The 14,852-nt window shown below is 33.9% G+C and overlaps 1 protein-coding gene across 1 annotated transcript; it reads left to right on the top strand.

Moving 5' to 3' along the window:
• The first annotated feature begins 7,575 nt into the window (after positions 1–7,575).
• LOC140752568 (uncharacterized) lies at positions 7,576–10,362 on the top strand. Its single transcript, XM_073086907.1, has 5 exons — positions 7,576–7,602; positions 7,945–8,372; positions 8,772–8,902; positions 9,583–9,776; positions 10,108–10,362. The coding sequence occupies exons 1-5, from the start codon at positions 7,594–7,596 to the stop codon at positions 10,360–10,362; spliced, it is 1,017 nt and encodes a 338-aa protein (XP_072943008.1). The 5' UTR covers positions 7,576–7,593.
• The last annotated feature ends 4,490 nt before the right edge of the window (positions 10,363–14,852 follow it).

Below are 14,852 nucleotides of genomic sequence, written 5' to 3'. Positions count from 1 at the left end.
AATTTACGGATGCAATTTATATGAGACTCAATAAACATGTTTTTATATGTAATTTGGATTGTTTCTGAATGTTTTATAATTCTAGAATTCATTTAAAACGTATTGCTAATTTTATATAACTTATTTTGAACATAATTCATTAGCAATAATTCTGTAATAAATATTAAATAATACTGTTTTGATTTTGCCCGTTTATCGTTGATAGATGGTGCTGATCAATAATGCATCCATTTTTATAAGTTAAATTAATATATCAGTAACTTACAAAAGCCTCTTTATGTTAAAAACTTATTTTGCTAATATTATATCTTATTCAATTGCTTACTGATTTTATATGTTACTCTTCTTTAAAAACGTTCATAAAAGATTGTTAATCATATTATGGCGCCAATGTTCATATTTTTCACAGTGTTTATAAATGATCAAACCTATAACTTAATTTATGCAAAAATGTAAACAAATTAGTTAATGACGTTTTAATGTTTTATATATTGCTAATTATTTTTATTGTAATAATTACTTTCATATGGGATTTGAACTTACTGTATTTTAAATTAATAAAAGCACTCATGATTCATATTTTGGTTAAAAACGCTACTTCCTTTTTGAGAGGATATGATGATTATAATAAAAAGGAGGGATTTTAATGGATCATTATTAATACCGCCCAGCGACATGTATACATGTCCGAAACGAAATGTACCGTAACCTTCGTATTTGGCTTATTTTAAATTATCTATGTTTTATTTGTGGCTAAAAATACTTTTAATATGTAGTCTGTGAACCTATTTTACCGATACAACGCATTCCTTCACGTCACTAGTACAAAAAAATAAAATTATGACATTTCTATTCAGTGACTTCACTGGTGTTGCGCGTAAAGTGTGGATATACAGGGTGAATTTTTAAAACGGGCCTTCAGGGCCAAATCCGAAACTATAAGGATTAGCGAAAAATGCTGAAAGGAGTTACGAGACCGATTTTGATAAAAACTATAATTGCATCATTACTTTTTTAAAATAACTTTTTCCCTAACCGGGAATCGAACGAGTTCATTTTGAAAAAAAATACACCCTCTATATTATTCCGCTATCTGATAGTGTTGCTTATAAGGATCAAAATCTAGGAAGTAATGATAAATGACAAACTAACGGAAAAGCCTCAATTTTAAGAAAATACATATTTTTTCATACCAATTTGGCAGTTAAGTTCCCGCCATTCATCAATTTAAACAATTCGTGTATTAACAATTTTTTTGGCTCAATGTTTCAAATCATTCGAAAGCGGACGTTTTGTTCTCCAAGAATTTATATTTTTATGTTCGACTTAGTTAAGGTTATTTTAAGGACCATTATAATAGATTTAACTTGCTATGGGCGGAGTTTCGTTTAATACAGATGTAAAGTTGACTATTTGCAAAAATGACTTTTTCGAGACAAATCCGAGTGATTACTAAACAAAGAGATAAAGAAAATCACACACAATAAAAATTTACTATTTAATCAATTATTTATCTATTTCTATAAAAAAAATAATCCTAAAAACGGCGGTAACTTATTTGCCAAACTATTACTTTCTCATACTAAGCCGTAAGTCATGGTCATAACATCGAATAATTAGTTGATTAACCAACAAATTCTTCAATGGTGTGACTTATGTATGTTTCTAAAGAATTATACATAAATCATTTGTTATGTATAATCCTTAAGGATTAGTATGTCAATGTACGAGTATGAAAAAATATGTATTTTCTTCAAAATTTTCCTTTTCCTTGAATTTGTCACATAACATTACTTCCCAGAATTTGATCCTTATAAGCAACACTATCAGATAGTGAAATAATATAAAGGGTGTATTTTTTTTCAAAATGAACTCGTTCGATTCCCGGTTAGGGAAAAAGTTATTTTAAAAAAGTAATGATGCATTTATAGTTTTTATCAAAATCGGCCTCGTAACTCCTTTCAGCATTTTTCGCTAATCCTTATAGTTTCGGATCTGGCCCTGAAGGCCCGTTTTAAAAATTCACCCTGTATATGTTTGTCTCTTTCTACGTAACGCCTCAACTTTTCGTGTTACACTTGATTTTACTCCTCATAAAATTTCCGTACCGGGCCTTATAACTCAAATCGTTTCTTAAGGAGTAAACTCGAAAAAGTTTACCCTATTTTTGTTGACGTTGGGAAAACGTTCAAAAGGTACCCGACGCCGGGGGAGCGTCGCCGGGTTTATGTGGGACTTTATCGCACTAAAACCTCCCCGGTGGCCGTCTTCGGCGTTTGGTGGAGAACTCCGGGATCTCCAACGGAACACAACCGGAGTCCTCTTAACGCGATGCCCTTCTATCGGCCTCTGCCTGGGGGGGGGGGGGGGGTTCGCAATTTACGCTCTTACATCCCTTGGTAATTATAGCGATATGTGACCACACAAATCGTATCCTTCCCGGGGACGATTGCTGGACGGTTTGAGCTCCCACTCTCGCCACCCGCAACCTCGGAAGCCCCTTAATATTAAAGTTTCAGTTTGATTATTACTGTTTATTTTTATTATACCTACATAGTGATCCCTCCTAACAGGAATGACATAAACGTGGTCCGTGACTCCGTGACAGAGAAAAGGTTGAGAATCCCTGATTTAAATCATTGATTCTTGATTGTGTCGGCTTGAGTTTGGTTCATTTGAATCCATTATGATTAGTTTAGTTTACTTATAGTTCATTTAGTTATGATAGTTTAGTTGCAACACGGCGCAAAGTTTTAGTTAATGTTAAGTTAGGACCGATTCATAAATCAATTTTAAGTATGTACCACATATATTAAATATTTATGTGGTCAAAATTTCTGTGACCTTTTGACACGAGATGCTAAAGTTAATTAAAGCAGTGATAGCCTAGTGGTTAAGAAACTCGGCCTCTCTATCGAGGGCTCCGAGGTTTAAATCCCAGGCACGCTCCCAGGCACCTCTGAATTGTCAAAATTAATGTGCGTATTAGAAATTAATGATCACTTGCTAAACGGTTAAGGAAAACATCGTGAGGAAACCTGCATACCTGAGAGATTTATAAAAAAAATCTCAAAGTTATGTGAAGTCTACCAATACACACTTGGCCAGCGCGGTGGAATATGGCCTAATCCTTCTCATTATGAGAGGAGACCCGTGCCCAGCAGTGGGATAGTAATGGGTTGTTGATGAAAATGTTAACAGGTATAAGGGAGTTGTCTATAAGTCATTAGCTTTGAAGCTTTTTCTTTCACAGTTATAAGGATTTAGAATATAAATCATCAACCTGGCCAAGTACAGATTGATCGAATCATAAATAATATTAAAAAGAAATATATGTATTATGTATATAAAATGTTTTCCATAATTGTTTATTTTAAATCATCTTATTCTCATCTTAAATAATTTTCATTAAAAAATACTTCAAAAATGTAGAGGCACAGATGCATTGCTATCTGTGAGAACACAGTAGAGCTTAATACTACAGTTATTTAGTTTTAGTTTAGTTTTAGTTAGGAATAAGTGTGGCTGTGATGCTTCCAGAGTCGAATCACGAAGGGTTGTATCATATTATTAGTACTAAGAAAATGTTTATGAATTAACTTCTAAATTAGAGACGAACGCTTATATTATGTAATAATAAACCAATATTAAAACGCATTAATCACAAAGTCGATCGATAAAAAGGTTATTAGAAGCGTGTTCTTCTTTTGCAAATATTTTTTGCACATCTCAATTCGTAATTGAATAAAAAATAGCTATTTATATACTACTTATGGGCTCATAAAAAAATACTGCGCCGCCAAACATTTTGTAACGAGCGAAGTAAATCTGTTGTAACGCTATTAAGAGCAAGGATCGTGTGAAGATGTGCTGTATGTTATGTAGTCGGACTGCCGCGCCTTTGTTGTGTGTTTTGTTATTAGGAATATATTTTATGTCAATATTTCGAACTAGTTGTTAAAACGACTGCGAAACTGCGTTGGTGATGAAATACTGTTTATATTGGACTAAAAATAAAATATTGTTATAACCTTTTACTTATCTGAAACTGAAACGTGTCGATATTTTCATGATATTAGTCTAAAATATTATTGTGTGTTAGTATTAGCGTGTTTTCATGAGCTATTACATTGGTAGTTTACTTCAAATAATTAGGATCAAATACTTAGGATCGTTTCTTGTTACGCTATCATGCCCGTATGCGTGTGGCATGCATGTAAGAATTAATCCACTTTCTTCGCAACCCAAGCGCATGTGGCTCGCATGACAGGAGAAATTTAATTTTTCAATTTTACCTGTAAAACTATATAGAGTTTTTCCCACAATTGCTTTGTTCATGCTGATTTAATATACGTTGGTAGAGGTATCTATAACATTCATAAAATGTGTTGTTGATCTTCTAATTAATAAAAAATACAATTTCATTTTAAACAAGTAATTCTAAGCAACCAATTCAACCCGAACCCACTACACCTGATCACCAAGTGTAACAGACTATTTAATAATAGTAATCGTGAAATTGATTTGAGAGCTGATTATGATTATATTAACACACCTAGTCTGGAATTACGACAGCTGTAATTAACTAAACATCAGCCAAAAGGTAGCGTTAGTTCAGAGTTCAAGACGAAATGTATAAGTGATAGAGGGTTCCGTAACAGAAAAAAAAATTATGTGGTAGTACATTTAAATTTAATTTTTTTTTCTATTTTTAGTATTTGTTGTCACAGTAGCGATAAAAGTAAGTGCATTGTGAAAATATATACTGTTTACATATTAAGTTTCAAGAGACAAACTAAAAAATACAGGTTTCTTGTATGAGGTCCGAAATAAATGGGGGTCATTTATTTTGAATCTTTTTTTAACCGTCTTCCCAAAGGAAATATTTTATATTTTAAGTATGAACTTGTTGTTACAGCAGCCACAGTATTATATTATCTGTAAAAAAATCAAGTCTATCTGTCTATCACGGTTTAAGTGATTGAGCTCTGTGACAGACGGACAAACAGCGGAGACTTAGCAATAGGTTTCCGTTTTCACCCTTTGGGTACGGAACCCTAATTAAAAAAATGCTCAAAATAGTCGTGACTTGAGCGTATGTTTGACTTGATTTGCATGATTGAACATTTTCAGGCTCATATTAATAAAGATTGATTAGTTTTTAAAATTAACTTTATTTTTGCAATTAAGTGAATTAAGTATTTTTTAATATTGAATTTGTTATATTTTATTGGCAATGTGTGAGGAATATTTAGTTGTTCGACTTTGGAGGCACAATTGCTATATTTATTTAAGTCTAAAAACAGAAGTGTAAAGCACTGTGATATTCTGGTTTGTTTATGGAAAAAATACCTTATTGTACAGGAGACACATTGCTAATGTTGCCATCCGAGGTGGCGAATCGTCTGTAACTAATATTAAATTCCAAAATTATTATTGAGTCTATGGTTCGACTCCGGCGGCACCACCGCTACAAATATTTTTGTCTACTAACAGCAGTATTAAGCGCTGCTGTGTTCCGGTTTATAGGGCGTGGTAAGGGAGACATATTTTTTCGAAGCGTTCCAGGTTAGTCCTTAGGGGTAGCGGCGCACCTGTGGCGAGCCCAGGTAGGAATTCTTATCCTATCTGGGGTTGACTACAGATGTCCATGGGCACCAACTTGCCATCAGGTGGACTTCATATTATTAAAAATATACTCCTATAATATTATTACAAAAAGAAAAGAGCAATTAAATTTGTAAAAAACTGACATCATAATTTCTTGCAGTGATTTTAGTATAAGTACTTAATTTTATTATCTGAAACGGTTTTATGTAAGTACCTTTAATATGTACATCTTTCAGTAAATGACAACCATTTTGCCTCTGTAAAACTTTTATCGTTTTTAATTCCTTTACTCCGGATAATTTTAAGAGCTCGAGACCAATTAGTTCGTAGGTTAACTAAATAATAACTATAAAATGCAAGGTAGGTAAAATTCCAAAACATGACTTAGACACTAATGTATCGAATAAACGATAATAATAATTAAAAATGCAATTTAGTTCCTGGCCTTTGCAAATCATGACTGGATCCTGCAATGTAATCAACTAATTAACTTTTAGCTTTTAGCCTCAGGTCGAAATATAGATTGGTCTTCACGCACTAAACATATAGACTTCTAATATATAATACGTAATGCTTGTGTAGGTCATGGATCGACAGTTATAACATTAAGTAACTATAGGCGTATTGTGTTGCCGACTGTACGGTACTGTTTTAACAATAGATTTACTGTTTTTTATACTCTTTCTGCTTTCTGTTTTAATGTCTGTTTTTACATCTTTGTCTACATAAACATGTGATTTTTTTTTACTGTTTTTAAGGACGTGCTGCTGTTTTTAGCTCAAAAGAGTTGGCAAAACTGTATACATGTACATACTCTATGCTGTTTATTAAATTGAAGTAGCAAGTCAGGTTGCAGACAATGTGATGGTTAGTAGCTAACTATAGCTAGATAAGTACTACTGCTTAGGAACATCTGCAATTACCCCCGATCCGTGTGATGTGCTTCCATTACTCGTCATCCGCGATATGTGGCCTTACCCAGTTGTAGGATTAGATAAAAAGGCCTGCATCTTAGAACCCGAAACTCAAGATATTGTAAGCATGTTCCACATTAAATCATGAAACTAGATTAGATTACAAACGATGTATCGTCATTGAAGCTTATGTCTTCCATTAGCAGTCTATATAATTCTCGCTCATTTGTCTATGTTGGGAGTCTTCATCGCAAGGTCGGATCGGTGCACTGATTGTCCGTACTAATACGCTCAAATAGGAATTGTATGTCAAGTGATCGGTTTATGCGAGAGGGAGATATTGGTAGAAATTATGATATTAAATTATTTTGTTGTCATTATTTTTTGTGAAGAAATTAAGCTAAAATAATCATTGACTTTATTGATAACTTAAGCGAAAACATATGACAAACAAGACAAAAGAGCCTACAACCTTTTTTGATTCCTTAAGTGCAATTATTTAAAATTACATGAGATATACCTACGACAAAAAATAAGTAATCTTTGTATTTTTAAGACCACTTTTATTAAGTTGTATGGTAATAATAATAACATATTTCAATTTTGGTAATCACACAATATTGTAACTTAAATGTAACACGGTTTATGTTATAATTACACCATAGGACCTACCTACTTATGGCATAGGTAGTAAAAAAATACCCATTCGAAATATAAATAATGAGTCCATGAACACGAAATGTAGTAAAGTTTTAATTTCCACTAAATCGCAATGGTGTCCTACTCACCTCCATCCAGTTTTGAAAAGGACTCAGGCACAATAATCGTTTACGTGTTAATGTTTTCATACATATTACATACAAATGTGTACATATTGCATAAACCCGTCCAAGGCGCCCACCTTCAGTTATCAAGCTTTGATTAGGCAACAAAGCCAAGTGAAGTGAATCCTCTACATTAAAGTAGATCGATCGATGTTCACGCATTACTATAAATATAGTACACATTTTGATTATATCACTCATTCCAATTCGAACATCTGTACCAGTAACTACTTCAAAGAATCACAATGAAATTGGTAAACTATTTGAATTTTCTAAATATTTCTTATTGAAAAATATATATTCTTATAAAATGTTCAATAACTTACATTGTTACATATATCATATAAAATTATGTGTTTCAAATTCTTTTTTCTTTTTGCAATTATTTATGGGTAAAATTATCTAATCAATTTTCAAATTTAACATGTCTACAAAAATAGAAATATCTACATCATATAGTTATTTCCCATGTTTTTGTAGCTGCTAAGGCTATCTATTTCATTTCTACTTTTAACATCTTTAATGAACATAAAAAATTGAATTTCTTATATTTTTGGTGTTTTTTTTTTATATTGACATATTCTTGTGTTTTACAGTTACTCATCTTAGCCGCTGCATCCTTGTCCTCAGCAGCTAAACTGGACAGGACCTACCTCCCTCCTAATGCCCAGACCTCTGGAGGATCTGGTAGCTTCTTAGCCGCTCCCTTTTCCGCATCTGGATTAGGACCAGCCGGTAGAACTCCAAGCGTCCATAGCTCTGGACTCCCTCAAAATGAAGAGTATGGCCAAAACAACTTTGGTCAAAACGAACGTAGCTTCAGACCTGAACGTCCTCAAGCCGCTTATGAAAGAAATGCAGCTATCCTTCGTCAGTACAACCAGAATGATGGAGACACCTTCGCGTATGCTTTTGAAGCTGAGAATGGAATCTATGCTGAGGAGAATGGAGTAGCCACGAACGGTGTGGAAGCTCAGGGCGGTTACACGTACACCGGGGATGATGGACAAATTTACAGCATCAGGTATATATTTTATATAAAAACACAAACAAGCATAAAAAACTGTTCAATCATTTATTCATGAACAGCCCAGACTGTGAGATGCTTTAGGCCAGAACCCACCGTGCTGGCGATTTTCGTGTTAGTACATATCACACACCCCTAAGATTTTTTAAGCTGAGGCTTTCACAGGCTTGCAGTTTTCCTCCTTATATTTTCCTTCATAGTCGTACCTTGGGAAATCAGAGATGCGTGCCAGCGATTCGAAACACAGCTCCAACTATCAGGTCAAGTTTCTTACCACTAGGTTATCAGTGCTTTTTAGGGAGAATATAGTACCTATTATAAGGAAACTAAACCAAAATAAATAAGGGCAAACGGAATGAAAACAACAGTTATGTATTTGTTATTTGATACTTACAGGTATACGGCTGATCAGAACGGCTTCGTGCCCCAAGGTGACCATCTGCCCACCCCTCCTCCGATCCCGGAAGAGATCCTCAAGGCTCTGGAGCAGAACGCTCGCGACGAAGCTGCTGGCATCTATGATGATGGTGAGCTTTGAAAGCCTTTACACAATATTTGCAGCGATTAAGATATACTTTGTTAAATTAAACCGTTACAGCTCCTGTTATTAAAGTTTAGTAGTGTTATTTACTATATTTTTTAAAAGGGTTTGATATAGCTTTTTGAGTTTTTGAAAATCAAATTATTTATCTTTGATTTTAGTAGGATATGAATAATCGCAGTCTAAAAACATGATATGTATCTTGAAGAATATATTTTATTCCCAAAAAGAAATATATTTATTTATTATGTTTTAAGATAGATAATATTTATTTGAGGTAGCAAACGATTTCAACGACATTAAAACAACGACATTTTGAAGGTGATAGAACTCTTTGTGATTTGACTCCGGCGGCACCACCGCCACACCTATTTCGGCCTAATAACACCAGTGTTAGGCGCTGCTGTGTTCCGTTTTTCCTTCTCCCTTACCACACCCTTCAAAAAGCCGCTGGAACATCTTGAAAAAGTATGTACTTTTTCGAGGCGTTCCAGCTTAGTCCTCAGGGGTAGTGGTGCATCTGTGGCCGACCTCAGGTAGGAATATCTAATCTTATCTGGGGTTGATTACAGGTAGCTATCAGCGGCAGTAGCCACTTACCGTCAGGTGGACTGCATGCTCGTCTGCTACTCGTATGTTATAAATAAAACATTGTAACATTTTCAGGATCCTACAACGAAGCCAAATATGGCGACAACAGCAACCAGTATGGAAACAACTACGGAAGCAACTACAATGAAAACCGTTACAACGGAAACCGTTACAACGGAAACGGCAACAACGGTAACCGTTACAACAATGACGACAGTATCGTTACCAACTCTGCTGTTTTCCCCGATTCTGGTGTCGCTGGGTCTAACGTCAGATCCCAGATTGGGAACGCTGGTCTGAACACTTACCTACCTCCCGTCAGAGGGCCAGCTAGGAGCAGATCTGGTTTTGGAAGAAAAACTAGCTTCAACGCTCGTGACGGATACCAGTATTAGATTTCAAGATTTCGATTGTAAATAAAATATTTATGGACTTTATCTTTTGTTTTGTATTTAGATTTAACCTCTATAGTACATGCCCTAAAAACTAAAGTATTTTTAAAAATCAAAGTCGAAAATACCTGTTTAATGTAAATGCAAGAACTTTAGTAACTTAACTTCGCTATAAAATTACTCAAAATATATTGTGTGTATCGAAAAGAACTACGGAAGCAAGTACAACGAAAACCGTTACAACGGAAACGGTAGCAACGGAAACAGTTACAACAACGACGACACTGTCGTTACCAACTCTGCTGTTTTCCCCGATTCTGGTGTCGCTGGGTCTAACGTCAGATCCCAGATTGGGAACGCTGGTCTGAACACTTACCTACCTCCCGTCAGAGGGCCTGCTAGGAGCAGATCTGGTTTTGGAAGAAAAACTAGCTTCAACGCTCGTGACGGATACCAGTATTAGATTTCAAGATTTCGATTGTAAATAAAATATTTATGGACTTTATCTTTTGTTTTCTATTTATATTTAACCTCTTTATTATTCTATTCCCTGAAAAATGAAAATATTTTTAAAATTTAAAATCAACGTCCAAAACACCTGTTTAATTTCAATGTAGTAAAGTATTCAACTGTCATCAGGAACTTTTTAGACTTACAAATTACTTAAAATATATTTTACTAGCTGACCCAGCAATCCTTGTACCGCCTCAAAATCTATTTATCAAATATATTTCATATAAAATATAGCATATGTTACTCGTGATAGTTTTCGAAAGGTGAAAGAATTTTTAAAATCGGTCTAGTAGTTTTTGAGCCTATTCATTACAACCAAACAAACAAAGTTTTCCTCTTTATAATATTAGTGTAGATTGGGCGCCGGTCCCCTTTCGTTTTAGAGGGGTTTAGGCTTAGTTCATAATGTAGCACGCCGGCCAAGCGCAAATTTGTAGGTAAACTTGCCATTCCTGTTCTAATAAAAAAGATAAACTTGAAATATGTATATTCGTTTCCTAACGATGTTTTCCTTCACCGTTATGGAAAGTGCTAATCATTTTCTTGTAACTTTGCAAAATCAGATGTTAGGAATGGAATCTCGGACCTCCTGACTGACTTACATACACTATTTAGTATTCTCAAACTATAAATTCAAACCAGAAAAACCGATACGGAACTCTTATTATATTTTTATCAGTATATTATATCCAACTCGTTAGATTTGTATCATTAGTATCAATTACAAAAGAGTACACCTGCTTTCTAGATATCTAAAGTATCTGTCTATTTTAAAAAAAAAGTGAAATTGTTGATTACAAAGAGGTAACATTCTATACTAATACACTTGTACATTAATATGGATCTTAAATTACTTATCGCTGAAAAAATATAAAATATAAAAAGTAACACCAAAAAACGAAATGATAAAATATTTTGTTAATTATAACTCCGCTTTTTAAAATATGTGTTGAAAACTGTTGTTTGATTATCATCATATGAAATCTTCATATTAAGTTTAATTACATAATTTCACCTAATTTTCATAATATAAAGTCGTCAAAATTATTATCACCTTTGGCATCATACTGAAAAATGAATATAAAATTTGGACAATTTTTTTATTCATTTTATGAGGAAATGGTCTAAACTTGTTCATCACATTTTCACTTCCACTAGGATTGTGACTTGAAGGCCGAAAACAAACAAAAAATCATAATAAACCACACAAAAACAAATTCATTAAAATCTGACCCAATATAAGCCTGTACATTATTTCATATCATGGTTTAATATCGAGATTTTTGTTGACAGAGAGAACATTTTTGTTGACGGACCTCAAAGCTACCACCGCACTTAGAGAGATACCGGCTTATGTAGGACCCTAACACCTTCTCATACAACTCGGCGGTCTGTTTCAGCGCTATGAAGGACTCTAGTCTACATAACAAGCTGGTACGGCCATTACATCAGGCCATCTGATAAAATAACACCCAGAAAAACCTATCAACAAATCTAAGATGCTAGATTATAAGGTATTTAGCTATTAAACAGCATAATCTCTCCAGTGGATCTTAAACGATATTTAGCAGCAAAAATTTATTAAAATGATCCTCGAATGTAGAGATCGTTTTACAATAGATATATAAGATCGTGCTGAGATAATACAATCGCGCCGGCATTTGGTATTAGTACCGTGTAGATCCATTCATAAAAGTGTTAAGGAGAAGTATTGTTGCATTTCTAAGTGTATTACTTGTCTATCTTTTTTATAAGATTGTCGTTACGCTTGTAGTCCACCTCATGGTAAGTGGTCACTGTTGGTTGCCTTTGGAAATCTATGGAAATATAGAACAGGTTTTATCTAAAGCTGATCACAGATCCGATCAGATAAATCTTTTAGAGCAATACTCGTTATTTATAATCAATCTATCTAATTTTGCCTACCAAAGATCGGAATTTGACAATTTATAGTTGGCAGGAATTGTCGAAATGTCTTATTCAAATAATTTTAGTCATACTCATCGATGATACTATGCGAAGTAAAAATAGAATATTCTTAATTAAAACTATTAATTTTAATTTACTTTAGTTAATATATTATGAAACTTGAGTATGTTACGAATTACACAAATTCACTTGACATAGTTAATTTAGATTAAAAACTGTTCACACAATATATACAAATGACAACACATGTTACAGACCTCAGATAACATTGATAACAATTTACACTAAAATAGGAATTTAAATTTGAATGTAAGAAAACTGAATCACAGAATTTATAGCAAGATGTAGCTATTATGTCTACAAATCAAGACTAAATATATACATATACTATATACTACTATATACATATATACTTTATGACAAAATGTATGGTCTACTTTCTTAGTAACATGGCTAATGTTTTTGTCATTTTTACGAAAGTCACAGCTCTTGCCCGTGTTGACTACAATAAATTGACACAATGGCGCTGCCTTCTATGTCCTGAATTCACGAAAATATGTAAGTTTGCATGCATGAGTTATTAACAGATATCACATAAGTGGCAGATGGTCAGCACCATGGAAATCGGAAACCCATCCCCGATAACCCCCTTACCCGTCTTTCATCAGCCATAGAAACGTTACTTCTGAGGAATAAGTGGGAATACTTTGTCTGTCCCTTACCGTTTAAACTAAAACACAGACGCTCGTATAAAATTTCGAGGACCTCAAAACAGAAGAAATCTAACAAAATCCGCTTAATTCATCAAGCTGTAGAAAAAAGAAAAACAAAACACAAAACCGCTTAACCACTGTAATAAGAGCGAAATAGGTGACTTTACATCAGATGGGTTGCACGAAGGTTAACATATTTTATTATAAAAAAAAAATCCAATCCAAATTGATAAAAGCGCTTGTCCTTAATCCAAGATCAGGGGTCAGGGATCACAAAAAGTAATTATCAGAGACAATACCGTCGCTCGAGATGACTCGTGCTCCACTTGACCTCATTGCTAATAACGACCAAAAGCTAATATTTGGGTCGAAGATGAGAAATAAAAATAGCTTTGCGAACTATATATTTTTTAAAATTCTGATTAGATATCGGAAATTATAACTTTAATAAATGAAGAGATATTTCGCAAGTAAATACAGAATTTATTTTAAGAAATGTAAGAATAAATTCATTTCAATCCTAAATGACTGCTTTTAATTTACTAATTGGCTAAAATTTTGAAGATTTTTACTTAAATTATTATACGTGCAGAATATAAAAACAAATTGAAAATACAAATATTTAATACTTTCTATTCCTTAAAAATGTTTCATAAAACTTTTAATGTTTAGATAAAATATGACTGAAGCTTATATAACAATAAGGGGAAACAACTTTATTCGTGGAATGGTTATAAACTAAGTCTTTGGAATGAGGTAACTTCAAAACAATCAGCTTATTTACAGATCGAAATACTGATCGAACTGAAGCGAATGTTAAATATTATTACGGTGACCTATTAACCTATACTTAACATTAGAATATGATTTGAAGCACATCATACCAACAATGCTTTCATACATCCATTTATGTCACAAAGAACATCTTTCTTGAGCAAGACCCGTCTTACTATGTCCATTATATAATCCGACACCTCTATGGGCTATCTTCCTTGCCACTATCAATTACAATGAACAAAAATGTCAAGGTGTGATAATGTCCGATTCATGATCAATAATGATGAAACTAAAATAAATACGTCTAATAACTCGTTCGGGTTTGACAGCCACAATTAGGGTTTTGTCACGCTGTTCGTCTGCATGTCACGTACACACGATCTTAGGATAATTTTGATTTTTAAGGATGGTATAAAATACTGGTGTGGGTGACAGACAGCACACATCTCCTCACATCTTCTTCTAGACACATCGTCTGAGATGAAAGTGTTACTGGTCAGTCAGGCGCTTTAAGTTTATTGTTTCTACTATATGTAATTTTTCTTTGTTAATCTTATAATTTTCTAATGAATTTCCCATTATTTTTCAGATCTTATGGGCCATTGGCCTTGCAGCAACAGAGAAGCTGGATCGAACTTACCTTCCACCGCCAGGTTCTATAACAGCCGGAGGTCGTCCTGGAGATCTCGACCTCCCCTTGGAATTCCCAAAAGAAAATTACCCTTCAACCTTAGAACCTGCGGAATACGGTACCATTGATGACGGTTCCTTGAGGCCTAATTTGCCTAATGTTGCAATTGGTATTGATAGACAAGGACCAAATGTACCTTCGGATGTATTCGCTACTGGACCTGTTACGTTTTCCAAGAATACTTTCAAAGTGCCAACTTCTACTAAATCCTACGCTTTTACTCAATCCACCACTTTATCACCAATTAGCACTCAATTTGATTTTAATACAGACTATCCTCAGCAAACCAGTACAGGTATTATTGACACGACTGGACCTGGTTCAAGTCAA

Source organism: Epargyreus clarus, unplaced genomic scaffold, assembly GCF_041222505.1.
Source record: "Epargyreus clarus isolate Ecla_fem2 unplaced genomic scaffold, WU_Ecla_fem_2.2 ptg000024l, whole genome shotgun sequence".
Classification (NCBI taxonomy): Eukaryota; Metazoa; Arthropoda; class Insecta; order Lepidoptera; family Hesperiidae; genus Epargyreus; species Epargyreus clarus.
This window is presented reverse-complemented; position numbering and strand designations above follow the sequence as displayed.